This window comes from Piliocolobus tephrosceles, chromosome 11 (genome assembly GCF_002776525.5).
Source record: "Piliocolobus tephrosceles isolate RC106 chromosome 11, ASM277652v3, whole genome shotgun sequence".
NCBI lineage: Eukaryota > Metazoa > Chordata > Mammalia > Primates > Cercopithecidae > Piliocolobus > Piliocolobus tephrosceles.
Genome location: NC_045444.1, coordinates 87,895,188 through 87,907,859, shown reverse-complemented (window position 1 = coordinate 87,907,859; position 12,672 = coordinate 87,895,188). Strand labels below are relative to the sequence as shown.

Sequence of the window (12,672 nt, the reverse complement as noted above, 5' to 3'; positions counted from 1 at the left end):
TTCTTCCAATCCTGGTCCCATCACTTATCATCTGGAGTTTATTTCCTCTCAACTTTAAAAAAATATAGCATGTACCTGTGTTTGTGTCTTATATTTATGGATCTGAAATGTTATCATTTACCACTCCCCCATCTTCCCAGAGATTCATCAGCTTGTTTATAGTAAGTAGTGTTTATGTTTGGACAGCTGCTTTGATTTAAGTTGCTCTTTGTTTTTAGTGAGAAAAAAATGTAATAGTATTTTATCAATGTGCATACATATGTTTATTGTTTTTATGTAAAATAAAATACCCCCATTAATTTTTAAGCAGATACCCCTCTTGTAAATGAGGAAGCTGAAACTACTCCAAATGAGGTAAGGGAAATTGGAAGAGAACTTTTAATAGTCATTATTTTATAAAGGGATACAATATTTATAAATGGAGAAATATTTATAGATAGAGAAAGGCATCCGAGAAGTTACTCAGTTGTTTTATGGTTTCTATTATGGCAATATCTGTATAGTTACACTCTTGAAAGGGCCTTCTGCATAAAATAGTAACATTTAAAAATATGAAGATAGGGGACAAAATGTGTTGAGGAAGAGATGAAGAAGAAACAAGAAAAAAGCATGAAATTCTACATAAGATCTTAGAAATAAGTGCCATAGACCTAACTGCAGTTTTCACTTTCTCACCAAAATCTTTTATCATATTGTAAACTTTGCACAGGAAATAGTATTCTATAGTTTATAATAGAAATAAACAAAACATAGAGTTTACATAATATAATTTGCTTTTCAGCTAAATTTACATAAGGTATTCATTCCATAAAGCAGTGGATCCCCATGTAAACCAATGAAGAGTAAAATGTTCACTTACTGCTTGACAAATAGGATTTAATGATTTCCATTCCTGGGTCAGTGGCTCCCAAATGCCAGTTGAAGAGTCAGTATGTATCACTATTTTCCCCAGTTCAAGGAGAGTAAAAGAAAATAATACAGAGAATTTTTCATAAAGCTAAATTTATTTAGTTTAACAGGCCATCCTTTATTTTACAATATTGTTCTTTGTACTGTGGTGCTATTAATATTCTCTTTATTTTCTTACATAGTTGTGATTTATGATATCATTCCTTGTGCATTTTGCTATTAAAATTTCCTTTGTTTCATGATATATTGGTGGCAGTATAATAATAGTAGAATGTCAGACCCTCAGATTTTTTATTTTGAGATGTTGCTGATTTATAGATTTGGATATATGAGAACCACTGCTTTATCATTTTTATGGATAGTATTCTACAGTCCATGGTTTCAGGCAAGTAAAGAATTTCACATGTTTATTAAGGAATGTAAAATTTATAAATAATAATGGTAATTTGTTACGATAAAGGATAAGAATATAATTGATTTTGAGTCATTTTCTTAATTTGTAAAATTTTCCAGTCAATAATGATTAATTGGTAGTTTGTTTTATTGCTGTATTTTCTAGTTACTGGATAATGATTCTGAGAAAGGCCTGACTGTACCAACTTTGAACCAATTGGACCAAGATAATTCAACTGCTGATGCTTCTAAAAGTGATGAATCAACACCTTCACCCACAGAAGTGCACTCCTTGTGCACTATTTCTAACCAGGAAATAATAAAAGCAGGCAGAGTACCATCTTTAAGTGAACATCAATCAGAAAGCATGCCAGACAGAAAAATGAAAAATGTGTTTTCTCCATCAGAAGTAAAATTAAAAGATAACTATCCAAGCATTTTAAAAGCAGACTCATCTCTATCAGAGGTAAATTTGAGGAGTATCTGTATAAATCCAAAGAGAAGGAACTTAGTTTCATCTCCAACAGAAATTAGCTGGCAAAACAACAGTCTTAACTTAGCTGAAAGGAAGAACACAGGCTTAGTTTCCACCAGATTAAAAATTAAAAGGTAGCTTCCAAAGCCAAGACCCAAAAGAAGGCCTTGAGCTCAAGGTGTCTGCCCTTATATTAGAAGTATAAGACTAGGGACACAAAATAATCTATTTTAAAAAATTAAATATGAATAAATTGAAAATGCATTCAAATGTCTCCAAGTGGAAATGTGTCTAAGTATATTAAATATTCCTACTTTACTTATATCAATCAAGAAATATGGATAAAAGACTTTCAAGAAAAGCAAAGTGATTTGAGATGCCAGTAATACAAATTAATCTCATGGGCTGGTAATTCAGCTGAGAGTGTAACAACAATAACAAAATGTAAATTCAAAGGAAATTTAAAAGCCTGGAAGTTCTTTCAGTGGCAATTCTTAATAAAACTATTATATTATAGGAAATAGCATATGTTCTCCTTATTACAAATAATTTTATAGTTAAAAATAAGAGTAAGAGTGTGACTTTAAAGGTACATCAAATTCTAGACTTTCTCAAAATGACCGCCATTCTACTTACATCTTTATATCTTATTGGAATTCACTATTACAGGTAGTTCATCAAATGATATAAAAATAAATATAGGTCAAAAGATAAAGAATTTGAGTTCTAAGTAAGATTATGCTTCTAAAACTAGCTTGGGCATCTAAGTCTCTAGATCTGTTTTTCTCATTATTTGAATGGTAGATCAGACTAGGTCATTTCTAAATTCTCTCCCAAATTTCAAAAGGTATAATTTTAACTGGGAATTATTCTCAATTACCTGTGTCAATAGCTTAATTAATACAACTTAAAAATAGCATTCTTGGTTTTTCTAAATGTTCTGAAAGTAATGCACAGTCACAGAAAATTTAGAAAATGAAGAGAAATGTAAAAGAGAAAATAAAAGCAGTTATAATTCTGCTACATTTAACAATTTTATTTTCTTTTAGTCTTTCTTATGCATATATACATATATCTTTTATGAATTTTAAAAGCTTGAATCAAAATAGACATATAATTTTTATTTTTTGACTTTACATGCATGCCACTTGAATTTTCTTAAAAATTTGCAAGATGTAGAATATCCTCAAATATTAATATTCTGTAAGTTTTTAAACAGTTTTCATATTGTTGGACATTAAGTTTGAAATTAACATTCTGTTGCTTATTTATTTGGATCTGTGGATCTGTGATTATCTCCTAATGTATTTACAGAAATGGCATGCTAACAAATTGCTCTCCAGAAAGACTGTACCACTTTACATTCTTACCAACAGTATTTGAGTATTAATGGTCTTTTAAATAATGATTAACACTTTTTCTTGCTCATTAGTCATTTTGGTTTTCCCTGCTATGAGTAGACAGATCATGTCCTTTGTCCATTTTTTTCTTTTGAAGACTTGGGGGTTTTTAGGTTTTATAATGAGCTCTTTTTATTTTCAAGATATTAACCACTTGTATAGGCACATAGTTTGTAGTTTACCTTTTAATTTATGTATTACATTCAATCTGACTTCCAAAATATTCAATTTTCACTTGATAAGTAAGTTATTTATTGCTGTATAACAAACCACTCCAAAACCAGTGGATTGAAAAATAAAATTTATTATCTCTCAAGATACTGGGGGGTTGACTTGCTTGTTGGGCAGTCCTTCTGCTCCACTTAATGTTGGATGTTAGATGGACTTACAGTTATCTTGGAGCTTGATTGATCTGGAACACTCATGATCACTCACTTACATGTCTGACACCTTGAATAGCTGTTAAGGCTGGGCTCAGCTGGGATGCAAGAACATCTGGTTTGATGTGTCTTTTTCCTTCTTTCTGTCTCAGATATATATGTGTGTGTGTGTGTATATATATATACACACACACACACCTCAGATTAGATAGATAGATAGATAATATATAGATCTCTCTTTCCATGTAATCTTGGGAATTATCCTTCTCTCTCTCCATGGGGCTTCTTCTTGTGGTCTTTCTATATAATCTGTCTAACAAGGCTGCTGAGCTTTTTATGTGGCAGCTCAAGGCTTCCAAAATGCAAAAACAGAAACTTCAGGTCCTCTTAAGACATAGGCTTGGGATGAGCACAGGGTCACCCTCACTACCTTCTGTCAATTACAGCAAGTCCCATGCTCAGTCCTGATTCAGTATGGGAGGGGACTACAGAAGGGCATGAATCTTGGGAGGGGTTGTACATCGGGGACCATATTTGGAGATTAACTAAGTTCCAAGTAAGTCATATTCCTCCCACATGCAAAATATACTCACTTCACTCCCAAGATCCTCAATGTCATGCTATTACTGTATCAAGCTCAGGCTTGAACTGCAAAATTTTATTATCTAACCTTTTATTATCTAACTAAGGTTCATGTGGGTGAGTCTCTTTAGGTATGACTCCTCTCAAACTTAAAATCTATGAATTGGAGAGACCAGTTATCTGTCCCCTACATACAATGACAAGCCAACAACAGGAAAATTGGAACAGACACTTCCGTTATAAAGGTAGAGGGAGGGAAAACATGAGGCATACATCAGTCAGTTGACCATAGTAATTCTGAAGTTCTTGGCCTTGCCCTCACATTTTAGCCTTACCCTTTGAATAATCCTTTTTCCATAAGAAATACTTTTGTCTGTAGTTGCAGCCCATGTTCTGTGTGTGGGAAGTTGAAAGTTCAAATGTGTCTTTTCATTTTTGCTTTCAGTGAAGACTGAAATTTCACATATGTGTCTTTTCTTTCTAAACTACCCCTGTTCCTTTCAGTCCAAGATGCTATTATTCTCTTAAAGATTTTGTGGGCTTCCTGTGTATCAAATTAAGATCTAAATTAGTCAAATGTTACACTTCTAAATATCTTCAAGTCAGACCCCTATTTCCTTGGGCTGAGAGTCAGGGTGCTGTGGCAGGTGCTGTGGCAAAATGTCCTTAAGAAATTTAGAAGTGCCCTTGTCTGGCAAAGAAGGCCTAAGTTGCTACTTAAGATTCTTAAAATAATTTTTGCCTAGCTGAGTAGGCCTATGAGTCACCACCTTAAATCTTTTTGAGGTCTTAACAGGTCTTACAGCCATACCCTTGTCATCTTAACCCTGAAACACATTCCTATGAACCCACAACTGAGTCCCCAGTGACTTCTGTATTACCAAATGTGGTTATCAGTTCTCAGTCCTCATCTCTGTGACTACTTAGCCACATTTGACAAAATAGTTCCACCCTTTTTGTCTTGAAACTGATATTTTTCACTGGCCTTTTGTAATATTACATTCTCCTAGTTTTCTTCCTTCTTCATTGGCTACTCTTTGCTGGGGAGGTCTCCTCTTCCAATTTCTAAATGTAAGATTGTCTCACACCCAGTCCTTGTATTTTATTTTTTCTCTAACCTTTCTAGGTTATTCATTCAGCCCTGTAACTTTAAATATAATTTGTAAATGAATAACTCCCACATCTTGGGGCTCTTCCATGAACTCCCGGAGTGTATATGTAAAAACTTACTTCACTTAGATATCTTATAGAAATGTCAAACTTAACATGATGAAGACTGAATTCTTAATTTCACCTCCACTAACTTAGATTCCCTCCTCTTAATGTTCCCTATTCATTTAATCTTTTCAGCATATAAACATTCCAGGCATTATTTCTAGGTCAATGAAATGTGTTGTTGAACATAAAAGACAAAAATAAATGTTCCTGTGGAGCTTATGTTCAAAAAATACAAAAATAAATGTTCTTGTGGAGTTTATATTCTTATAAATGGCACCTCTAAACTATTAAGACCAATACTGTAGGAGTCAACCTTGATATTGTGGTTTCTTTCATCTCTTATATCCAGTCCACCATCAAGTCTTATTAATTCTGTATTCAAAATGTATCTGAAATCCATCACTGTCATTGCTATCACCTTGACTTAGACCAAGCTACTTTCATCTCTTCTGTCTGCTATAAAACCTGAGTTTTCCTGCTTCCAATTTTGCCTCTGTCTAGTTTGTTCTTCTAATAGCAGCAAGACCGATCTTGTAAAGATGTAATCTAAATCATGTCACTCCTCTGATCAGTATTCTTCAATGGCCTGTTTTCATGCCTGGAATAAAGTCCAAACTTCTCACCATCATCTATAATGCCCCCACTTAATGTTTCTGTCCTCATGTGTTAGCATGTTTCCCTTTGTTCACTCTGCTTCAGCCACATTAGTCTTCTTACTATTCCTTGAACAAACCAAACTTATTCCAGCCTCAAGGTCTTTCTAATATTCTTCTCCGTCAGGGGAATGCTCTCCCCCACAGATCTTCTCAGGGTTCATTCATTCGCAGCATTTAGGACTCTGCTCAGATGTTCCCTCCTTAATGGAGGACGGGTTGGGGGGCTCCTCTGACCACTCTATGTAAAGTAATTATTTACCCATCCACCCTCCTCCATTCCTAGTATTCTTTCTTCATATATCATTTCCTGGTATCATATTATGTTTCTTTATTCATTTATTGTCTGTTACTCCCATTTGACTTTAAATTACAGATAGTACTGACATTTAGTCTTATTTACCACTGTATCTTACTATCTAGTAATAATAATGAGTATTTTAAACTCAATACATACATAATTAGAGCTCTTAACTACTTAGAACTCACTACTAATAGTGATGAGTCCATGTTAGGCCGTAGTAAACATCTGTTGAATTAGTTTAGTTTAAAAAACTACAGGGTCTTGAGGCATTTGCTGTGGAAACTCTGAATATATTATATTATAACTCCTGGGCCTCACTGTATGTAGTTAAGTCAATCACATAGTCATAGGAAATGCAATGATTTTAATACTCTTAAGGTGGATGAACCATCTAGCTCTGACACTAAATGTCAGGCATAAGGCTACAAGATTATTTCCACAAAGGACAAGTGGTAAGAGCTCTAATAATGTATGAGTCTTTGAGTTTAAAAGCCTGTAGGGTCTGCAGAAGATTAGGGTTAAGGAAGGCAGAGAGTGATATATGTGACATCATTAACCTCGTATCTCCTATTCATCCATTTTATATAACTGCCCTCTTTAAGCCATGAATTCCATTCATTAAATTTAAATCCCTTACTAATGATTGATGGTACTGTTGGGAAATATGCCATAATCTCCCCAAAACATTGTCCTTGCTAATTCTGTACTTTGAATCAACCAAAACCATGCATGTGAAATGCACCTTGCAATTATTTTATCCACAGCCTTTTAAATTTTATTTTTAATTTTAAATTTCATTTTTTCATAAAAAATTTAATTGACAAATAATTGTGTATATTTATTAGATACAATGTGATCTTATAATCTATGTATATATTATAGAGTTGATCCATATAATTAACATATCTATTTCCTCACCAATTTATCATTGTTTGTAGTGAGAACTTTAAAAATGTATTTTAGCAACTTGGAAATATACATTATTATTAACTGTGGTCACCATGCAGTGGAATAGATTACTAGAACTTATTTCTGCATTCTAAGTGAAACTTCATACCTCTTTGAACAACATCTTTCTTTTTCTCACCTCTTTTCTTCCCATTCACCCAGCCTCTGGTACCCACCTTCTCTGTTTCTATGAGATCAACTTTTTAAGATTTCACACATAAGTGAGATAATGCAGTATTTGTCTTTCTGTGTCTGACTTATTTCATTTTGCATGATGTCTTCCAGTTTTATCCATATTATCACAAATGACAGAATTTTCTTCTTTTTTAAGGCTGTGTAGTATTCCACTGTGTACACATTTCTTTATCCATTGATCTGTTGATAGACACTTAAGTTGCTTTCACAAGAGTAAACATGGGGATGCAGATATCTCTTTGATACACCAATTTCAAATCCTTTGGATATACACCCAGAAGTAGTATTGCTGTACCATATGGTAATTCTATTGTTAGTTTTATTGGGAACCTCCATACTACTTTCTAAAATGGCTGTACTAATTTATATTCCCACAAATAGTGTACAGGGGTTCCCTTTTCTCCATATCCTTGCCAATGCTTATCATTCTTCTTTTTGATAATAGCTCTTGTAACAGGCATGAAATGATATCATATTGTAGTTTAAATTTGCATTTCTCTGATGATCAGAGATATTGAGTGTTTTTAATCTATCTATTGGCCTTTCATATTTCTTCCTTTGAGCAATGTCTGTTCAGATCCCTTGCTCATTTTAAAATTAGGTTGTTTTCTTGCTTTTGAGTTGTTTGTGTACCTTATATATTTTGAATATTCGCCCCTTGTCAGCTGTATGGTTTGCAGATATTTTCTTCCAGTTCATGTTTTGTCTCTTCACTCTGTTCATTTTTTCCTTTTCTGTACAGAAACTTTTAATTTGATGCAACTCCATTTGTCTATTTTTGCTTTTGATGCCTGCATTTTTGGAGTCCTATCCAATAAATCATTGCATAGACCAGTATTGTGGAGATTTTCCCTTATGTTTTCTTCCATTAACTTTACAATTCCCCATTTCCACATCTTACATTTAAGTCTTTTATACATTTTGAGATGATTTTTGTGTATGGTGTGAGATAAGTGTCCAATTTCATCTTCTGAGCCATATGTATTTTTCTCAACACCATTTATTAAAGAGTCTGTTTTTTCCCTATTGTGTTTTTGGCATTTTTGTCAAATATTAACTAATTATAAATACTAAATACTTGGGTTTATTACTGGGCTGTCTGCCTGTTCCATTGGTTTATGTGTCTTTGTGCCAGTGCCATGCTGTTTTGATTACAATAGCTTTATAACATAATTTGAAACCAGGGAGTTTGATGCATCTAGCTTTGTTCATTTTGCTCGAGATTGCTTGGCTGTTTGGGGTCTTTTATGGTTCCATATGGATTTTAGGATTGTTTTTTCTATTTCTGTGAAAAATGACATTGGAGTTTTAGTGGGAATTGGTTTGAATCTGTAGACTGCATTGGGTAGTATGGATGTTTTAAAAATATTAATTCTTACAATTCATGAACATGGGCCATCTTTTCATTTGCTTGCATCTTCTTTCTTTCCTCAGTGTTTCATAGTTTTCCTTGTAGAAGTCTTTTACCTCCTTGGTTAAATTTATTCCTAGGTATTTTATTTTTAGTATAGCTATGGTAAATGGGATTGCCTTCTTGATTTCTTTTTTAGCTAGCTCATTGTTTATAGAAACTACTAATTTTTGTTGTTTTTTCCTGCCAACTTTTATTTTAGGTTCAGGAGTTACTTCTGCAGGCTTGTTACATGGGTAAATTTCATGTCTCTGGAGCTTAGTGCACAAATTATTTTATCACCCAGGTAGCATATATCGTATCCCATAGGTAGTTTTTCGATACTCACCCTCCTTCCACCCTCCACGCTCAAGTAGGCCCTGGTATCTATTCCCTTCTTTCTGTCCAGGTGTATTCAATGTTTAGCTCCCACTTATAAGTGAGAACGTGTGGTATTTCATTTTCTATTTCTGCATTAATTCCCTTAGGATAATGGTCTTGAGCTGCATTCATGTTTCTGCAAATGACATGATTTCATTTTTTTTATAGTTACATCAGATTCCGTGGAATATACATACCACATTTGCCTTATCCAGTCTACCACTGATGGGAGTCTAGGTTGATTCCATGTCTTTCCTATTGTGAATAGTGCTGTGATGAACATATAAATGAATGTGTCTTTTTGGTAGAATATTATATTCGTTGGGTATATACCCAGTAATGGGATTTCTGGGTCAAGTGGTAGTTCTGTTTCAAGTTCTTTGAGAAATCTCCAAACAGCTTTTCACAGTGGCTGAAGTAATTTACATTTATATCAACAGTATATAAGTGTTCCCTTTTCTCCACAGCCTCACCAGCATCTATTGTTTTTTGACTTTTTAATAATAGACATTGTGAATGGTGTGAGTTGTTAACTCATTGTGGTTTTGATTTGCATTTCTCTCTGATGATGAGTAATGTTGAGCATATTTTCATATGTTTATTGGTGGTGTATATGTCTTTTGATAAGTGTCTGCCCACTTTTTAATGGTTCATCAGGGATATTGACCTGAAATTTGTTGTTGTTGTGTCTGTTAGGTTTTGTTATCAGAATGATGCTGGCCTCGTAGAATGAGTTAAATAAAAATATCTCCTTCTTAATTTTTTGGAATAGTTTCAGTAGGAATTGGTACAACTTCTTTATATATCTGGTAGAATTCAGCTGTTAATTATCTTGTCCTGGGCTTTTGCTTTTTTATTACTGATTCAATTTTGGTACACATTAATGGTCTGTTCAGGGTTTCAGTTTCCTCCTGGTTAGGTCTTGGCAGGTTGTATGTATCCAGGAATTTATCCATTTTTTCTGGGTTTTCTAGCTAGTATGTATAGAGGTGTTTTAAATAGTCTCTGAAGGTTTTTTTTGTATTTCTGTGGAGTTGACGGTAATGTTCCCTTTGTCATTTCTGATTGTGTTTATATGGATCTTCTCTCTCTTTTTCTTGATGAGTCTAGCTAGCAGCCTATCAATCTTATTTATATTTTCAAAGAACCAACTTTTGGTTTCATTGATCTTTTGTATCAGTTTTCACATCTCCATTTTGTTCAGTTTAGCTCTGATTTTGGTTATGTCTTTTCTTCTGCTGGCTTTGTTGTTGATTTCCTCTTATTTTTCTGCTTCCTCTAGGTATGACATTAGGTTGTTAATTTAAGACCTTTCTAACTTTTGATGTGGGCATTTAGTGCTACAGACTTTCCTCTTACTGCTTTTGCTGGGTCTCAGAGATTTTGGTATGTTGTTTCCTTGTTCTCATTAATTTCAAAGAATTTCTTGATTTCTGCCTTACTTTCATTATTTACCCCAAAGTCATTCAGAATTGGGTGTCTAATTTCCATGTGATTATATGGCTTTGAGCAATTTTCTTAGTATTGATTCGTATTTTTGTTGTGCTATGGTCCCAGAGCATGGTTGGTATGATTTTTTAAAAATTTACTGAGAGTTGTTTTATTTCTGGTCGTGTGGTCAATTTTAGAGTATGTGCCATGTACACATGAGAAAAATGTATATTCTGTTATTCTGGGGTGGAGAGTTCTGTAGATGTCCGTTAGGTCCATTTGGTCAAATGTCAAGATTAGGTCCCGAACATCTTTGTTAGTTTTCTGCCTCGATGAGCTAATATTCTCAGTAGGGTGTCAAAGTCTCCCACTATTTTTGCATGGTTATCTGAGTCTCCTTGTAGGTCTCTAAGAACTTGTTTTATGAATCTGGGTGCACCAGTGTTGGGTTCATATATATTTAGGATAGTTAAATCTTCTCGTGGAAGTGAACCCTTGACCTTATGTAATGTCTTACTTTGTCTTTTTTTTATCGTTGTTGGCTTAAAGTCTGTTTTGTCTGAAATAAGAATAGCAACTGCTGTTCTCTTTTGTTTTGTTTGCTTGATAGATCATTCTCCATCCCTTTACTTTGAGCCTGTGGGTGTCATTGCATATGAGATGGGTCTTTTAAGGACACCATACAGTTGGGTCTTGCTTCTTTGTCCAGCTTGCCACTCTGCCTTTTAAGTGGAGGCACATTACATTTACATTCAAGGTTAATATTGATTTATGTGGATTTGATCCTCTCATCATGTCGTTAGCTGCTTGTTATGTAGACTTGATTGTGTAGTTCTTTTATAGTGTCAGTGGGCTATGTACTTAAATGTGGTTTTTTTGGTGATGAGTGAGTCTTTTTTCTCCCATATTTAGCACTCCCTTGCTGACTTCTTGTGAGGCAGTTCTGATGGTAAAGAATTCCCTTAGCATTTGCTTGTCTGAAAATGATCTTATTTCCTCTTAGCTTATGAAGCTTAGTTTGGCTGAATATACAATTCTTGGTTGGAATTTCTTTTCTTTAAGGATGCTGAATATAGGCCCCTAATCTCTTCTGGCATATAGAGTTTCTGCTGAAAGATCTCTTGTGAGCCTGATGGGGTTTCATTTGTAGATGACCTGCCCTTTTTTCTCTATCTATCTTTAATATTTTTTATTTTGCATTGACCTTGGAGAATCTGATGACTATATGTTTTGGGGATGGTCATCTATATGTCTTGGGGATGGGGATAACTTTATATCTTGGGGATGGGGACTATATATTTTTTGGACAATATCCTGAAATATATTTTCCAAGCTGCTTGTTCTCTGTCCCTTTCTTAAGGGATACCAATGAGTTGTAGGGCTGGTTTCTTTACATAACCCTATATTTCTCAGATATTTTGTTCATTTTTCTTAATTTTTTTTATTATTTTATTTTTTATTATACTTTAAGTTCTAGGGTACATGTGCATAACGTGCAGGTTTGTTACATATGTATACTTGTGCCATGTTGGTGTGCTGCACCCATCAACTCGTCAGCACCCATCAATTCATCATTTATATCATGTATAACTCCCCAATGCAATCCCTCCCCCCTCCCCCTCCCCCTGATAGGCCCCAGTGTGTGATGTTCCCCTTCCCGAGTCCGAGTGATCTCATTGTTCAGTTCCCACCTATGAGTGAGAACATGCGGTGTTTGGTTTTCTCTTCTTGTGATAGTTTGCTAAGAATGATGGTTTCCAGCTGCATCCATGTCCCTACAAAGGACGCAAACTCATCCTTTTTTATGGCTGCATAGTATTCCATGGTGTATATGTGCCACATTTTCTTAATCCAGTCTGTCACAGATGGACATTTGGGTTGATTCCAAGTCTTTGCTATTGTGAATGGTGCCGCAATAAACATACATGTGCATGTGTCTTTGTAGTAGCATAATTTATAATCCTTTGGGTATATACCCAGTAGTGGGATGGCTGGGTCATATGGTACATCTAG

The 12,672-nt window shown here is 34.4% G+C and overlaps 1 protein-coding gene across 2 annotated transcripts in view; it reads left to right on the top strand.

Moving 5' to 3' along the window:
• Nucleotides 1–12,672, top strand: part of C2CD6 (C2 calcium dependent domain containing 6) — a 197,572-nt gene that overhangs the window by 72,746 nt on the left and 112,154 nt on the right. The window contains exons 12-13 of one of the 2 annotated variants that reach the window (XM_023218931.3): nt 311–354; nt 1,469–1,768. The exons of the other annotated variant lie outside the window; for it this stretch is intronic. Coding sequence (XP_023074699.2) covers nt 311–354; nt 1,469–1,768 — 344 coding nt within the window. The remainder of the gene's footprint in view (nt 1–310; nt 355–1,468; nt 1,769–12,672) is intronic. 2 annotated transcript variants of the gene reach the window in all.